Source organism: Coloeus monedula (assembly GCF_965178545.1).
Source record: "Coloeus monedula genome assembly, chromosome: 1".
In the NCBI taxonomy this organism is placed as follows: domain Eukaryota; kingdom Metazoa; phylum Chordata; class Aves; order Passeriformes; family Corvidae; genus Coloeus; species Coloeus monedula.
Window position 1 is genome coordinate 7,509,668 of NC_138781.1, and position 16,673 is coordinate 7,526,340.

General features: G+C 38.0%; 1 protein-coding gene across 2 annotated transcripts in view; it reads right to left on the reverse strand.

Moving 5' to 3' along the window:
- Positions 1-483: 483 nt before the first annotated feature.
- The window catches only part of PAXIP1 (PAX interacting protein 1), a 31,053-nt gene continuing 14,863 nt past the window's right edge, over positions 484-16,673 (reverse strand). The window contains exons 7-20 of one of the 2 annotated variants that reach the window (XM_082277086.1): positions 15,313-15,898; positions 14,464-14,558; positions 13,414-13,509; positions 12,912-13,049; positions 11,440-11,561; positions 10,708-10,892; positions 10,532-10,575; positions 8,366-8,433; positions 7,869-7,971; positions 4,922-5,090; positions 3,277-3,377; positions 1,984-2,118; positions 1,825-1,900; positions 484-685 (exon numbers count right to left, since the gene is read on the reverse strand). In XM_082277086.1, coding sequence (XP_082133212.1) covers positions 609-685; positions 1,825-1,900; positions 1,984-2,118; positions 3,277-3,377; positions 4,922-5,090; positions 7,869-7,971; positions 8,366-8,433; positions 10,532-10,575; positions 10,708-10,892; positions 11,440-11,561; positions 12,912-13,049; positions 13,414-13,509; positions 14,464-14,558; positions 15,313-15,898 — 1,995 coding nt within the window. In that variant the 3' untranslated portion in view covers positions 484-608. Of the gene's footprint in view, positions 686-1,824; positions 1,901-1,983; positions 2,119-3,276; positions 3,378-4,921; positions 5,091-7,868; positions 7,972-8,365; positions 8,434-10,531; positions 10,576-10,707; positions 10,893-11,439; positions 11,562-12,911; positions 13,050-13,413; positions 13,510-14,463; positions 14,559-15,312; positions 16,025-16,673 lie in introns of both variants that reach the window. The other variant, XM_082277085.1, reaches the window with a different exon arrangement.

Consider the following 16,673-nt stretch of genomic DNA (forward strand, 5'->3'; position numbering starts at 1 on the left):
TGCTTTAAACTGCTCATCATCCCTAGGAAAACAGCTGGAAAACAGCGTCCACAGGAAGTTCTAGTTGCTTTGTACAATGGCTGAACAGCTAGATATAGTGCTCCAAGGATTCCGGAGCAGTAAGGCATTTCACTATCCATCAAGTAAATTTATATGTAAGCTTGTTAAGAAAGAACAACTGTAAGAAATGACAGCTTCTATAAAAAACATGCAGAAAGACATAGAGGCCTTGCTGGTCCCTCCACTGCATTTATCCAACAGGGTCTATAATCTTCAGTAAAAAGCTATTTTCCTCATCTGAAAGTAACTTGTGCCAAATATTTTCCTTAGTGACAAGGTTTTTTTCCATTACCTAATAGGCTACTATTTACTAATTTATTTAATATTTACTAATATTTACTACTCCTTTGTGACCACCCTGCCTCCCTCCTCCCCTGAAGTATTTCCCATCAAAAAGTAATTCCATGTTGAATTTAAGCTAGGGTTTTGGGTGTTAAACTACCCTCCTATCAAGTAAACATTACATAACCTAAAAAACTACAATTAATTAGTTCCTAACTAAGAAAAACTTTTAGTAAACCATACTCCCCCTAAGCAGCAGAATGTCTTTACACAAAAGGATATGATTCATAATCCAGTGTTTGAGTAAGTACTCCAGTCAGGACAAACTCAGCATTGTGGACATCTGGAAATATCAAAATTCATACAGCTCACACCCTACACAGAAATTCTGCCTCATTCTGCAGGTGTCAGGAGGGGCTGTTCTGGACCTTTGTGGCCGTCATGCAAGGATGTGCAGGGGTGTCACCCCACCACTACCAGGGCCCTACAATCAGCCCTTACACCTGACAGTGCACAGACCACACTTGTCCATTCCTACTCCTGCTAATAATTAGCACCTACTGGGGCATTACACTAAAGTAAAAATACCTAAAGTGAAAAACCCCAACTCACTTGATGAATACTGAGATGGTGCCCTGGTTTCAATATGGATACAGTTCATTTCTTAGTAGCTGGTACAGGGCTGTGTTTTGCATTTAGGATGAGGATAATGTTGATAGCACACTGATGCTTTAGCTGTTGTTAAGCAGTGCTTACCCTAAGTCAAGGACTTCTCAGCTTCCCGTGCTCTGCCATCAAACAAGAGCCAGGAAGGGGCATGGCCAGGACAGCTGACCCCAACTGGCCAGAGCGACACTCCACACCACAGAACACCATGCCCAGTATATCAACAGAGAGGAACTGGCTGGGAGCCACTGCTCACTGCTCAGGGATGGGCTGGGCACTGGCCAGTGGGTAGTGAGCAATTGTGTTATGCATCATTTGTATCTCTTGGATTTTACTCCTCTCTCTTTCATTACTATTATTACAATTTTTATTATTAAGCATGTTGTTGCTACTGTCATTAGTATTAACAGTATATCATCTTATTTCAGTTATTAAAGTCTTCCATCTCAACCCATGAGGTTTACTTTTTTTCTAATTCTCTTCTCCTCCAGTGTTGTGGTGGCAGGAGCCAGGGTGTGGTATTGAGCTGCCTTTTGGGCTTAAACCACAGAACACAGGAACTTTGCCTAAACAGGACTAAAACCCCAAGGTCCAGCCTAACCTTCCAAAAATTTATGATGACCTGCCTATAAAATAACTATTAAAAATGTCCAGCAAGCAGATGTTTCAGATTTCTCCATGAGGATAGTTCATGTGTCCCTCTATTATCTGAAAGCTTCAAATGATCTCTGTATTTGTATAATAATAATTGTAAAATAAGAAAAAAAATCAAAATAACAGCTATACTGTTGAAATGACAATAAAGGTTATACGTACCTATGCCTCGTGCGAAATATTCTCGACATAAATGAAGGTCATTTTCACAGGAAATCAAGATTATCTCTGGCAAACTCTAAAGGAAAGAAACTAATGGTAAGCTCAAAAGAACATGGTAAGGTATTATCAATAAATTTTAGAAAGCAACACTCAACACACTTTATTCTGCTTATGCTCCATGAGTTTTCGAAAAGAAGGTTGTTTAGATAATACTTTTCCTCCTGCGCACTCCACAATAGCTTTCATGGTGGAAAGACTGGGACAAATTCCAGGTGTAATGTAAAAATATTTTCCCTAAAAACAGAAAAGGAAGAACAAGAAAAAACATTATTTTGTTAACTGATTTCTGCAACACATAAAGTTTTAATGTCATGTGACACTTCTTTTATACAACAGGGCAGGCTTTGTAAGCTGGGGTCGGGTTTATGGACACAGATTCATCAGTTGATGAGTTGTCCTTAATTACTGCTGATGTTTCCCCCGGAGGGGCAAATCCACAATTCTGATAAATTTGAATAGTTCAGGTGTGCCTATTTCCACAGCTGTAAAATAACAACTGCAGCTTGGTAAAACACGTAAGCTCCTTGCTTCTTTGAGCACAGTGACATCTCAAGTGTTACAAAAGAACTTGCATCTTTTAATTAACAGCCAATTTATTACTTCCTGACAAAAATTATTCTACTACTTGACTGAGATAGGTGATCGGATCACGAAGTAGATTATCTCTGTTAATCAGCTAGGAATAGAAAACCAGAAAACACCTTGCTATTTGGTCTGCAAAACGGAGAGCAAAATGTAGCATTTAGACATAACAGAAGACATAGATTCTTATTCATTACAGGTTGAAAAAATACCTGTTTTAGGTGGTTTACCTCAATAAACAGTCTGTAATTCAGTTAGGCTGAAGAATCTTTAGCAACTCACATCTCCAGATACCTCTCTGCACTGTAATGTAATTTTAACCAGAGGCACGAAAACATCTTGCACCATCCTAGCAAACAGCCTGGTGGAAAGTGCAGTCTCCAAGGAGAATCATACTACAACTCCCTGAGGCTGAAGGGCAAACTCACTCTCAGACTCCCATTTTTATGGGCAAGTGCTCTGACTATGAGGCTGGTGCAAAAAAGAAAAGAGAAAAGAAAGAAAAGAAAGTCCCCTCTGTAAGTGGCTTTTTACAAGTAACAACAGTGTTCTAAATTTTGGCAGGGAATAAATATATTAAATGTGTTTTGTTAACATCTACAGGATCCAGTCATTCAGAGGGCTTACATCCACCCCCAGTGATGCTTAAGCAGGAAATAGCCATAAAGTCAGAAAGAAAATCTATAACAAATGTTTCATGTTATATACCAGTCTCCTCTACTGCTTTCAGCTATAAAACCTGTGGTCCCAATGCTGAAAAAATCAGGTTGAAAAACTCCAAGTGTTTAAATGCTGTGTTAAACTGCATACCTTGAACAGTGGAGCTACTTGTGCTCTCTTTAGAGACTCCTCTAAACTAAAGCAGAAAAGCACCTCAGCTTCAGCATCTCTGAGCACAAAGTTCTGCTCATCTGAAAAAGAAAGACTGATGATGTGGCACACAAAACACAAACATCCACAGGACCCAGGGTGGAATCTGAGCAGAACATCTTGGTGGTAGAGAGGCTCTGATTTGCAAACACCTACTATAATTTAACAAGATTACAGTACCCCCTTCCATTAGGCTTCTTACAGTGATGACCCCAAATTACTTGCAGAATTAAACTATGTTTTACAACTTGCATACCTAGCAACATCACTGTTCTATCAAGTCCCTTTTTCTAACTTATTGGAGAAACTTGCAAATTTTTATTTGATTCTCTGCAAACAAAGGAGCAGAATAATCAAGAAGGAGGATTAAGTTTAAAGTAAAATTATTATGACCACTTAAGGGAGCCCAGAAAATGTCTTCAAGTCCTCACACCGTCTTAACAGAAAGAACTTTCCATCTGTTTCACTTGTCCTGTTACTCAGACAATTTTTCATTTTTTGTTAGGGATGGAATTTCAGTCTTTACCTTTCCACAAAAGCTATGTCAAACACATTTCTAAATCCAATACCCCTAAGTCTAAAGACCAAAACAAAAAAATTATACAGAGAAAAAATTGGTCTTTCCAAGGACAATTCTGAAAACTTGCAAGAGACAGAGTAAATACTCTTCCAAAAGGCAAAAGAAACAATTAAGACAATTTTTGTAAACAATTGCCATACTTTCCATCATTGCAGCAGGTACAAAACTGGAGCAGCCCATTAGCTACAAATCTACCTAATTTCAGTAAGTAAACACTTCCAGTACTAGATCACAACAGTCATCCTTAGTGCCCCAACTTTCTCCATCTTCTAAGAGTTTTCAAATGAATCAATTTCTCAGTTCACTGATGCTGAAGTAAACAAATTGCCTTCTTAGGATTTATAAAAATGTTTGCTGGTTTATTAGTTAATTATCCATAGATTCAAGTCTTTATGGTGGTTAGCCAGCAATGTTATACATTTTCTTCTTACAAATAAATTCTATAAAAAGCACAAAATAATAATAAACCAAATAATCACCCTTTCAGAAAGGGTGAATTAAAAAATAATGCAGCCACAGGTAAAAATCTCCAAAATGGCTACACAAGAAAAAAATACAATACTTAACAACATCCAGTCATTTAATCACCCTAAAGCAAACTTTTAAAGCATGCTTTTCTTTCATTTAAGGGGAAGAAACTGTATTAAAACAAATGAAAACCAAATGAAACAAAATGTTCTGCTGGAAGAGAACTTGATTTTTAAAAAAAACCCCACATAATTCTTGTGACAGCTTTGCTTAACCATACTAACACAACCTTCTAACTCAAGTGGAATACAAACTAGCTGCTAATATCATTATTTAAGAACTTAGCAAATTATTCTTTACAAGGTGTGAACAACGATAGACTTGCAGTAGAATTAAAATTTCTGCTTTCAAAAGCTGAACTCTTTAGAAAATTGGTAAGAAACACTGAAAACAGAAGACAAAACAACAAAGTATATTTAAATATGCTTGTCAATGAACATTTATTTTACAATAGGAATTGATACTAATTTAACTTACCAACAAATTTCTGGCATTTGAAACACTCTTCTAACCACTCTGGAGTTACTATGTGCTTGACTACAGAAATTGCTGTCAGGAACTTGACAGTTCGGGTCACTTTACTGGCAATTAGATGGGTACATTTCTGGGCAGAGTCTGCTACTTCACCTCCAAGGATATACAGTTTCTGGAAGTTGGACAAAACACAAATCACAATGGAATAGTTGTTAAAAAAAATGGAGGAAAAAAAGAAACTAACTATCATAACATCACCATCAAATAAAACTAAGCTCCTAATGAAATAATAAATATAGTTTTCTGTATTACAGTCATTCCTTTACTAAGGATTAATTCTGACAGAATTTACAACCAGTGAAAATCCAAGTATTTCCAGACATAAATATCACCTGGCAAGATTGAAAAGTATTCCCTGCTTCTGCAGTTTTTTGATTTTGGGTTGTGCTTTTTTTAAGCAAGGAACTAACTGTAAGATACAAATTACTTTTTTTTTTTCAGTGAAATGGGATATTAAATTTTAATTAAGCAATAATAAGAGTATATAATCATTTTGGTCTTTTTTAGGGAAGGTGCAGTACACACTGTAGCTACAGCAAACTTGATTTTGCTAGGCTTTTCTTTAAAGAGAAAAGTATCTCATGAAAAACGCATATTCCACATGCATTTTTGATGATACTGAGCAACTACTCCCTTCTCCTTGGTTTAAACTAGCTCCTCACAGTTGCTATCTTATCAATTAAACCACTCATTATCTGAAGGAATGAGTAACACAATGAATTAGCTGGTGAGGCAGATCAGATTACCACAGGTGCTAAAGAGTGCTCCCCTCAAAAAAATTTCTAGAATGAAAAAATACTTGGACAGCTTTAGTAACTATGCACCCTGGACTTCTGATTAAGACAAACATTTTGCACAAATAAATAAAACCCACACCAATATCTATAAGCGTGAATATTTAACAGATTAGGGTGATTTTATGACATGAATCCTTGGGAGTCTCTAAGCAAGAAAGCCTAAGGGGTGGGTTAGAAGGCCTAAGAGGAATCGGCAGCCCTGTGCACTCTACTGCTCTGATAATGATGAACACGTAGGACACACACGGACAGTGTTTATAGCTCTTCTTTACCATGCTCTGATGGTTTGCATCAAGATGACCCATGAAAGTATTATTCAATGACACTGAACCTCTCCACTATTTACTTCCTTCCTGGTATGTGTAAACACCCTGTGAACAGTACATTGTACCCTCTGCAAGGCAAAGGCTGCTGTTTCTATGTTCACCTCAAACACTTCCACCTGTGAGGGCAGATCACGCAAGATTTCCACTCTGATGTGGAAGAAACGCTTTCGGCATAGAGGTAAAAAGATCACCCCTCCATCTCAAGAAGATGAGAAGTATCCAGCCCCAGTTAGGTATCCAAACTCTGCAGTTTTGACAGCATCAGTGCTGACAGGTTTCCATTCAACTTCACAAGCTTTGAGGCTGAAGTTCAATGTTTTTTCACTTGTGAGCCACAGCTGTTACCAAGTCAGATTCTCTATATAATTAACCGGGTACCAACGTGACAGAAGATGAGAAGTTCACACTGGACCTTTATGGGATACACTGAAAAACATTTTATGTACCAAAATATTTAATATCAAGCTTCAAATGCATACACGGCAAGGGAAAAAAAAACCTCTGAAGTTGAACCACTTTAAAAACACGTATAGGTGTAATGAAGAAAATATTATGTATTTTTGAGCACACCGAAGTGCATATTTGTAAGAAATGTAGTGAACTCAAATCAGACCTTATTTACTTCTCATTATCCGAATGTTATAAATTATTTATAGTTAAGTTTTAGTACAGCTTTATCAGGGAACAGAACAAAACCTCCATAGGAACTTATCTCACACCTGCCATAAGCTTTGTCATCAGCTTTCTTTGAAGCATTTGGCACTACAGATAGCAACTCCACTAGAAGAATCTTGGGTCTTATCCAGTACAACCATCACTATTTTTCTCACCTAAACTTGGTCATGAAATTTGCTGATTTAAAAACAAATGGGGAAAGGGCTTTCTTGATTTTTAAAGCAGTCCTACAGAAAGAAAAAGCAAGTAGCACAGTATTATGAAGTAGTTAACTAAAGGAGAACAGCTACCAAATAGAACTCATTTCACATAAACCTACTCTAACGTCATGGCCAGTAAGTACGTGTAGGAACCCAGAGTGCTGAGAATATTCCTCTGCCTGTTTTGAAGGGATTTTACCCCCCTGAACAACACTGTTTTGACCTCCAACCTTGGAAAAAACTACCAGCTATCAGACAAGAGCTAGAAAATACAGTGGTGTGAATTAGGTGATAGACTACTATGTAAGATTGTCACAGGGTGAAAAATTTAGAGGTTTTGGGTTTCTCTTTGTAGTAAATAGATAAGAGCAAACAACATCAAAATGGAGGAGTATCGCTGCTCTCCAAACCTTACTCTTCTACTACTCCATATTCTGCAGTAAAAGTAATTTGGGATGATTGGACAAAAAATTCTGCAGTTCCTGGGCGTGTTACTGAATAATTGGTAGGAAAGTGAAAACAATGTATGTTTTTAGTAACCAAATTATCTTTAAAAGGCTGTGTAAATCTTGATAATAGGACTTTTCTCCTGCATTCTCTGCTCTGTGTTATGCCTGGGTCATGCTAGTGACTCTGTTTCTCTGGTAAGACTTAATAAACAACTATCTGGCAGCAGTGAAACTCCAGGAAAGTCTCAGTTTGTCTCTTGAACTCCTGGCAAGTACTTCAAAACACTCTCCCATCAGAAGAGATTTGATTTACAGCACGGTTCAGTGTCAATATGGGTTTTTATATGTTGGATATATGCTAATCAAGTCTTAGCAAAAATTCAGTATTATTAAAAAAGTCAGATGTTTGAATGCAGTTCACAAGAGATAAGCCTGAAAGTCACCTTAATGTACTGTTGCACTTGCATAGGTTCAAATCCTGTGAAGAGCACCATTGGTGTCAGCTCAGGGGTGAGTTTTTTAGTAGGTGGTGGCAGGTCTTCAATCCTACAAAATACAGGAAATACAGCAGAATGTGATGTTTGGGCTCAAGGCTGTGTAATTTAATTTTGAAATTAGACATACACACTTTTGCAAGTTTTACCAATGGAATGACCCAGATGAACAAGAATTAGGCAGAACTCTGAGGAAAAAAATCACCATGCTGAGAACATGACATATTCTCTTTATTCTCTTCTTTCTGCACTCTCCCAACTCTCTTACTACTTCACTCTTGTAGTTACTGTTTTATTCCTGCCAACTGTGTAACTGGCAACACCCAAAACCCACTGACAGCTATTTCAGTGAGCAGGGCACAGGATGGTGCAGGCTGACGGGCAGCTGACACTTCTGAGGAACAGTCAGTTAAGGACTATGGGCACTGACTGCTCGCTGCTCTTACCTTGCTCTTTTGGAAGACGGCTGAAGACTGGATTCATTTTGCTTTGGTTTCAAAGGCAACCTCACACCCTGAAATCAGACCAGTTACATGTTTAGATCTGAATCAAGCAGGGAAACCAACTTCTAACCTGAATTAAACACAAATGAAAATGACGTGCTGCTGAAGACATGGGGCACCTACTGCTTACACAACAAACCCAAGGGCAAAGCTCAGCATCAGCCAAAGCTTCTCCACAAACTTATATTAAGCGTTCACCAAATAAAATACTGTGGGACATTTTTTCCTTTATCCACTGATAATTATCAATGGAAAAGTCAATGAATTAAATGAGAAAGAAACTGAAAAGTCTGTTCATTTGTTAAGTACATGAAGACTACAATATTCTTCCTGGTGCTAAGCATCATGGAATAGTAATGTCCCAGAAAATACTGTTTTAAACTCAAGTTCCTTAACTACATAAACAGAAGCTGGATAGATAGTCCCACCTCCCCAGTACCAGATCAGCCTCTAGAGCATGTGCCCAGGGGTGGTTAAATGTAGTTTTTAGGCTCTCCTTGGTCTGAGTAACCTGAAACCACAGCTCTCAGGTTCAGGAGTGTGTAACATCTATTCCTTTTTAACCTTCAAATCGACACCTGAAATTCAATGAAGAATGCCAGAGGCACATGAAAGACAGCAGCATTGTTCCAGCCTTGCTGTGAGAATGTTCCTTTGGGAGGAATAAGCCACAGGGGTCTGTTCCCTGCTCTCAGGAACAGGCATTTTTATGCTAGACAGCCCATAGTATGAGCAGCTGGAAAGAAAAGTGCACGCATTCACATTTTGATGGACATTTCAACTATGAAAAGGCAAGGAGTAGATGGCATCAAGAGCATCTGACAAGACAGCTGTCCTCAGAAGAGGACCCCGAATCCCAAGACATACTTGTGAAGGCAGTGAAGCACCTTGTCTTCCCTGACACTTCCACGTGCCCAGCATTTTCTATTACCAAACCACATTCCTGTGCAGGCACCCAGAGGGCAGCTGGACCAGATTGTCTCCAACTTCAGTCTAAGTTACAAAATTCCCACTTCACATGTGCAAGAAGGATCCCCATAAAAATACAGAAGGGAAGGTACTAAATTACCCATCTGACCACTGGGGTCTAACAATACCACAGGGATCTGTAAGAAGAATGTTTCAAACTTATGGTTAGGAATAAAGTAGTGCTTATTTCTAAAGCTGAGGGGTATTCAAGCAACAGTGCCCTGAATTCCCATCTAAAACATTAGTACAAATTAAGTTTTGTGAGTTACTAAGCACCTCTTTTCTGAACAGTTTACAAAGTGACTGAGATGCAACTGATCCAGAACACAAGAGGTGTGGCAAGAAGTTTTTCTATAATATAAAATGTTATCTGAGAGTCACCTGTAGTACAAATGAACTGGAAGTTCATCAACCTAAACTGGGATTTATCTACATCAAGACATACTGTGAAAAATTATCAAGTATAAATCTGAAATGGGAAGAAAATTTACAATACAAAAAACATGAGATAGGTGTAAGAGCTGACATGGAAACTGCAGCTTATTCTGAATATGTGGAAAACTATCTCATGCTTTGCATGGTTCACAGAAACTCTGCATGACAAAAATTTACTTCTCTTGTATTTTTTCAAGGTACAATTTTTCATTGTTCATTTCTGCAGATATTTCAAGGTTATCAACTACACTTTTTAATGCATGGTATATTTTTAAATCCTAAAATACATGGCACATATGCCCATGGTTTGAGTTCTTAGTATATATCAGAGAAACAATATAAAGAAATTCCACCCGTAATTTACATTATGTATCCTACTTAAAATTCAGTCAATACTATTACTGATTTTGCGTGTTCTGTCTTAAAAACCCTTATGTGGTCTCATCTACAGAGTATGAGGTACGGACTTAAAAAGTACTAAGCCCTTTGTAAAGGTCTGATGTTGAAACTGAAGAGTGAAACACCTGACCCAAGGTGTGTCAACAGCAACTTCATTCCACTAAAATTCCTTAATTCTGCAAAAGATTCTTTCTCTGATTCCTCAAAATAAAATAGAACATTAGCGGAAAGTAGAACCAGGAGCTTCAGCAAAGGCAAGGAGTGATCTTACCAAAATAGCTGTATCTATACAGTAATTCAACATACCATTAGAAGTTCTGGTGACACCTTTAATGGGACTCTCCAAGCATCTAGGGAATGGAGAACAGAACAAAAATGACACCATTGCCAAGTTGTTTATACCTGAGGAGACACGCTCCTACTGATTAAACAGGCACACAAAAATGCTGCAGAACAGAAGACTTTGTGAGCCAAACTCTTACCCAGCAGGTTTAGCACGAGGTGTTGGCTGGGAGAGAGCGGGTCCTGGAGGTTGAACACCGTGTAGCGGCTGTGCTGGATCTGCCGCAGCGCCTCGAAGTTGCCCAGCAGGATGTCACAGAGCCACTGCGCGTTCACACACGGGATCCGCCACTCCTTGGCTTTCTCGTACTTCAACCCGCTGGCCCTTGGTGGGCAGGGAAGAATAAAAGTAATATGTATTGCAAAGAAATCAGTAAAACAGCGATTTCTGATAATAAACCTAGAATACCACTATTTCTTTATTGGTGTATTACTTGTTTAAACTCTGACAGAGGAGATACTCTGAAAAATGCTTTTGTTCTATGTGTCAGAATCAGTCAGAGAAGAATTTCTGCTGCAAATGGAATCTTTAGACCTGGATTTAAATTCTCCCTCCTCCAACATTTTAGAACAACTACTTAAAAAAAGGTATTTTATTTATGGATGATCTAAGAGTCACCATCACTTAAGACAAAATAGCAACACTGGAAATTACTTTTCTTTTGCCTGCCTTCAGAAGGCCAAATTTACCACGTAATATGCACTGTAATTTAGTTCAATAAAAAGTATCATTAAGTTTATTGCTATTGAAGTGCAGAATTAATTAAAATTAAAACTTTTATAATGAACCATACGTAGCACCTCACGTTCAGAGAGGCACTACCTCCCAAGAGGTTGCTGAGAAAGCAAGGACTATGGAGTAAAGCACTTACTCTTTACAGATGAGAACTGTATTGCTGCGACACAGATAGCCCGTGTATTTGGCACCTGCTAGGTAGGCCATGAGCTTGAGGTCATCTCTGTCACTATCAACAAATCCTGTCACAGAGATTATCTGCAGACAGAAAGATACAGTTATAAATAACTGAACATTGATAGCACTTACAAAACACTCCCATGGAAAATATTTTTCCATGACTAACTTTTTACATTACAATGAAATGCACAGCATGGTGTATAAGCATTTAATTAAAGCATGGCTTGTAGGATACAAACAGTACAATTTAAAAGTGATTTGTTTATACATAGAAAATTTCAGGTTTCTAGCAGTAGCTCTGACTCAGGAAGAATCATTTTCATTCTTCTGGTAATATTTCATTCTTCTTTTTCTTATTTACAGAGACCACAGTTTTATTATGAAAGAGCTCAGAGCTAATTTGCTTCTCTCAGGTCTCCCCTCTTCCTTCTGCTGCTATTTATATAGAAGCACAAAAAAAAATGCTTACACTTACTTGCTCTACTCTAAGTATCTGAAAACTGTGTTCTACTCTGCCATGAAGCCAAATAAACTGTGCCAGCTGATCACAGGTGGTGAACTGTAATTCTACATCTCCCATTATTATCTTTAATCTTGACAGGTTTTCATTTTTGCCATTCTCTCCTTTTCTTTAGGAAAAGGCAACAGTAATTTTGTTTGAAAGTGTTCATTACATTACATATTACATTTACTACTAACCACTGAGTTCACATGCATGCTGTTACACTCTGATTTTCCCAAATCTGTACTTCTTTTTCTGTCAGTCAGGATAGGCTATTAGCAAGGCCATCATCCCATATGTCTGAATCCAGCACAAAGAAATCCAATGCCAAGACATACTTTGGCATCTCGGTTTATACAGCATAGTGCATTCCAAGATGCCTTTGAAAAAACTAAGATTTTTCAACCCAATAAAATTCCACTTCCACACAGCTCCTCATTGCACAGGCAATGGAACCGTGACCTCCTATCCTCTGATTAGTAGCACAGGCTTCTTTTTTAGGTATTTGCTAAGCACTGACTTAGAAAAACCCTCAAAAATCCTCTCAGAATATTGGGTTATGGTAAAGGAAGCACATACTGTTAGATGTGCTGTTGCTCTGCAACATAAAACTGTGCAGCCTGGATTGCTGATACCTTGCTATGTGTAAGTCGTGCAATCTTTGCCCCCTCAGTGTCTGAGAGAGTAACTCACAAAGGCAGGTGTTACTCCTCACTACTCTGAGCTCAGGAACACTTGCAAATCACTGAGAAACACCTAGCAGCAGCACCAGATCAACACAGCACCTTAACAGAAGCTTTTCTTCCAAGGCAAAAGAAACGTGTTTTGCTCTGAGTAAGCATTTTCTAGCTCTGTTTTAATACTGCTCATGTAAAGAAGCAAGCAGTGAAGCAAGCATTCTTTCAAAGTAAGGTTTTTCTTCTTACATGCTGAGAGCATGGCTTTCCTCCTGGTGGAAATGCCACTGGAAAATGAAGGGCTCGATGAGGTGGGACCATTTTCTTCTTCTTCAAGATTGCATTCAGCCAATGTGCTGTAATACATCTCTTCCTTTCTCTTAAAGCCTAGGAATACAGGCACAAACAGCTTTTAAAACCCAAAATACATGTTCATATTATTTTATTTATATATTAATTCCATTATTTTAATTTTTTTTTTTTTTTACTTTTTCTACAAATCAAAGCTTAGATTTTAATTGTTTTTCTCTACTTTTTAGACTCTTCCTTCTCATAGCATCTTCCTTAGTGCTCTCTGGAACAAGTCTACTACACACACTACGAAAGTTCATACCCCAAAAAAACCACAAATCATAAAAAACCACATAATAAGAAACTTTGTATTTTCTATCAAAGCATGAAGTGCACAAAGCCCTGCCTTTCCAGTGATAAAGTGAAAGCATGTACCAGTACAGCTTCCCAGCTGGCTTACCTGAGCATACATGTTACTGACTTGGCTTTCACAGAGAAGGTGAGTACATCTGCTTGTGAGGGTAGGGTCCACTGTCCCACCATGTGCTTGGATGACCTGGCAAGAGAGCAAACCCAGAACTTCTAGTATGTAACGATTTTTACACTACATTAAGAAACAAAAAATCTGAAATGAAAGTCCACCCTTTAGGACACTGCCACCATTAGCATCGCTTCACTGAAGAGTTACCCCCCAAAACCAGGTTTGTTATCTAGCTTAAGAACAATTTTGAAAACAAAAACCAAAACTAAATATGGAGCTTTTCATTGAACAAAAAGTCTATTCTTTAGAATAAATGGGAAAAAAACAAAATAAAGATATAGAAATAAAAATAACCCTTCTCATGTTTTTTATTTTTTGTAGTATAACTATTAAACAATTTTTCATGAACTATTCAATTCTATCTCAGCAATAAACACAAGTGCTGTTAAAAATGTCAACAGCTTACTTGATTATGCAAAATTGTAGGGAAAATTCAACTATAAAATCCATCAGAAGTTTCTGAAGAACATCAAAGTCCTCTTATTTAGGAAAGGATACAATCAGATTTCTCTGAAAAATAGAAGTTGGCAAAAAAATAGAAACACTCTATTCTTCAATCTTATTCACTCAGGTGGATACCTCACAGGCTACTAAATGCCAAAATTATATGCAAAAAAGAATGCTTTTATACAACCAAGTTAAAGATAGACAGCGATGCTTTATTACATTTGCTGTACTACAGCTGCCTGATTAAAAGCATAAATAACTGGGAAATAGTTAAGGCTGCAACTTATTTAGCTCATGTTCTGACTGAACATTTAATTCCCCAGGCTGCACAACTTAGGTATTTTTATTACTTTTTCTGGTCAGCAGCAGTTGAATAATTTTTTTTAGGTTGTAACAGTAGAATCACACAAAAGGATGCCCATAGAAAAGTGAACAGTGCTGAAGTACTTCCAATGTTTTCTTTTAGAATGTAGGGACTATGAAATTATGTTACAGTTTTTTAGAAATACAGCAGAATCTTACCCGTTTCCAGGTCGCTAAGAGCTGCTTGTCAGACATCTGTTCTGGGTAATCAGCAATTGCAAAGACACAGCCCAGTAGGAAATACTCTTCTGGAACTGAAATAGTTTGGCACATAAAAAACAAACAAATACTTAAATGTCTGAAGAGTTCATCTCAGAACACACTTGCTACACTGACTTCTTCCTATTACCAGGTTATAAACTTCCTAAATGTACTTCCTTGGAAAATGTAGGATCCAAAATTTCAAAGCTGAAAGCCTTTAAGGCACAGCTCAGCCCAGAGTTTGATTTTGTTACAGGCAGTTTTTTTTCCTGGATGAAAAGGGGCTAAAGGGACAAAAAGAAGGGTCACCAAAAGGAACACATAATACAACTTCCTCTTCTACAAAGATCAGCTATGAATAGCCAAAACTAGTACGGACACAATTCAAAGCAAGGTGTGACAACTTTCTGATATCTTCATTAATTTACTACTATTTCCAAAGAAAAAAAAAATTTAAAACAATTATGCTATGTATTTACTGTATTTATGTATTAGGTTAAATATTTACTATTTAAAACAACTATGCTATGTATTTACACTGTTCTGAATGTACAGGTTGTGTTCTTGTGGTATCAAGTGTGTATTTGAAAAGAGAATGTTCTCAGCACTCTCATGTTTTTCAGATTGCTGGATCATCCTTAGTTATTATTTAAGCATTTGCCTTAAAAATCAGTAAAACCAGTTCTGAGCCAGGAGTGGCATTTCTTACAATCCCATCCTGTAAACACACCATTACTTTTTGATATTCTACCCCATGTCATGCCATTAGCTACTTTTTTCCCGGATCAGAAGGGAATAATTACTAACTCTCCACTGCTGGATCATGCCCAAAAAGCGGCTGCTGCTGCAGTTGCTGCTGTTGCTGCTGGTGGTGTTGTGGCTGCTGGGCTGCAACTGGAAGCTGTAGTGCTTGAGGTGTCTGAGTTAAGTGCTGCGCTGCCTGATTCTGCATTTGCTGTTGCTGATGCTGTTGGTGCAGTCGCTGTAAGTGCTGCTGCTGATGTTGCAGCTGCTGCTGTTGCAGCTGTTGCTGTTGCAGCTGTTGCTGTTGCAGGTTCTGCTGCTGCAGCTGTTGCAGCTGCTGCTGTTGCTGCTGCAGCTGTTGCAGCTGCTGTTGCAACACATGCTGCTGCTGGAACTGGAGCGGCTGCGGAGGGCGGTGCAGCTGCTGCTGCGCATGGAGTGGCTGCTGCGGGAACTGGAGCTGCTGCTGGGAGAACTGGTGCTGCTGATGGACTTGCTGCTGCTGCTGCTGCTGGGGAAACTGGTGAGGCTGCTGCTGTTGGAAAGACTGCTGGGAGATCTGGGGTTGTTGCTGCTGGAGCTGCATAAGTTGCTGAGGTTGAAGGTGTAAAAGAGGATGGTGCTGTTGCTGCTGTGCTTGATGTGACTGCTGCAATAAATGTGTCTCTGGTGTTAGTTTCACTTGACTAAACAGCACCACATTTGGATGTCCCTGTTGGCTATGATTTACTTGTTGTTCTAAACTTTTTGTAGGTGCTGAAAGTGATTGTAATATCTAGAAAACAAAGATTATTTTTGTGACCTTTTGGTTGTAATTTAGTTTTAAAAAAATTTAAAGAACTACTGGGAAAATACAATTCCTAGAAGTAAAGAACCCTATGCCTAAATACCTTGTGAGCTAAACAAAAATCTTTAACTGCTTAATAGCAAAATGAAAAGACAGGACTTACACAAAGAGATGTGTGGAGCTGCATGTGGCTCCTAATAAACGGCAATGCACATTGTAGTAGAATTTAAGATTAAAGCCCATCCCTGTATTATTAATAATTTCTCCAACAGCATTATGACTATTAACACTATATTAATAATTACATCGATCAACTGCAATATTAATTTTAAAATCCCATTGGCCCATTAAATTCAGAGCTTAGTTCTATAGACTTATTTTCACTTAAAAATTGCTAATGATGCCTTCATTAATTAGTGCTGTTTGAAACACGGGAATCTTGTTCTCTTTTGAATCAATTCAGGAATATATAGCTTGTTTTTTAATCTCAATTCAGGAACATATAGCTTGTTTTTTAATCTCAATTCCAAAAAACAAAGAAAAACATTGATCTGCTGAGCACTAAGGGTTTCTTGGGAAAAAAAACCAAAACAACCTAACCTCCCTACTTAAGAATACTAGATTTTAGGTTTATATA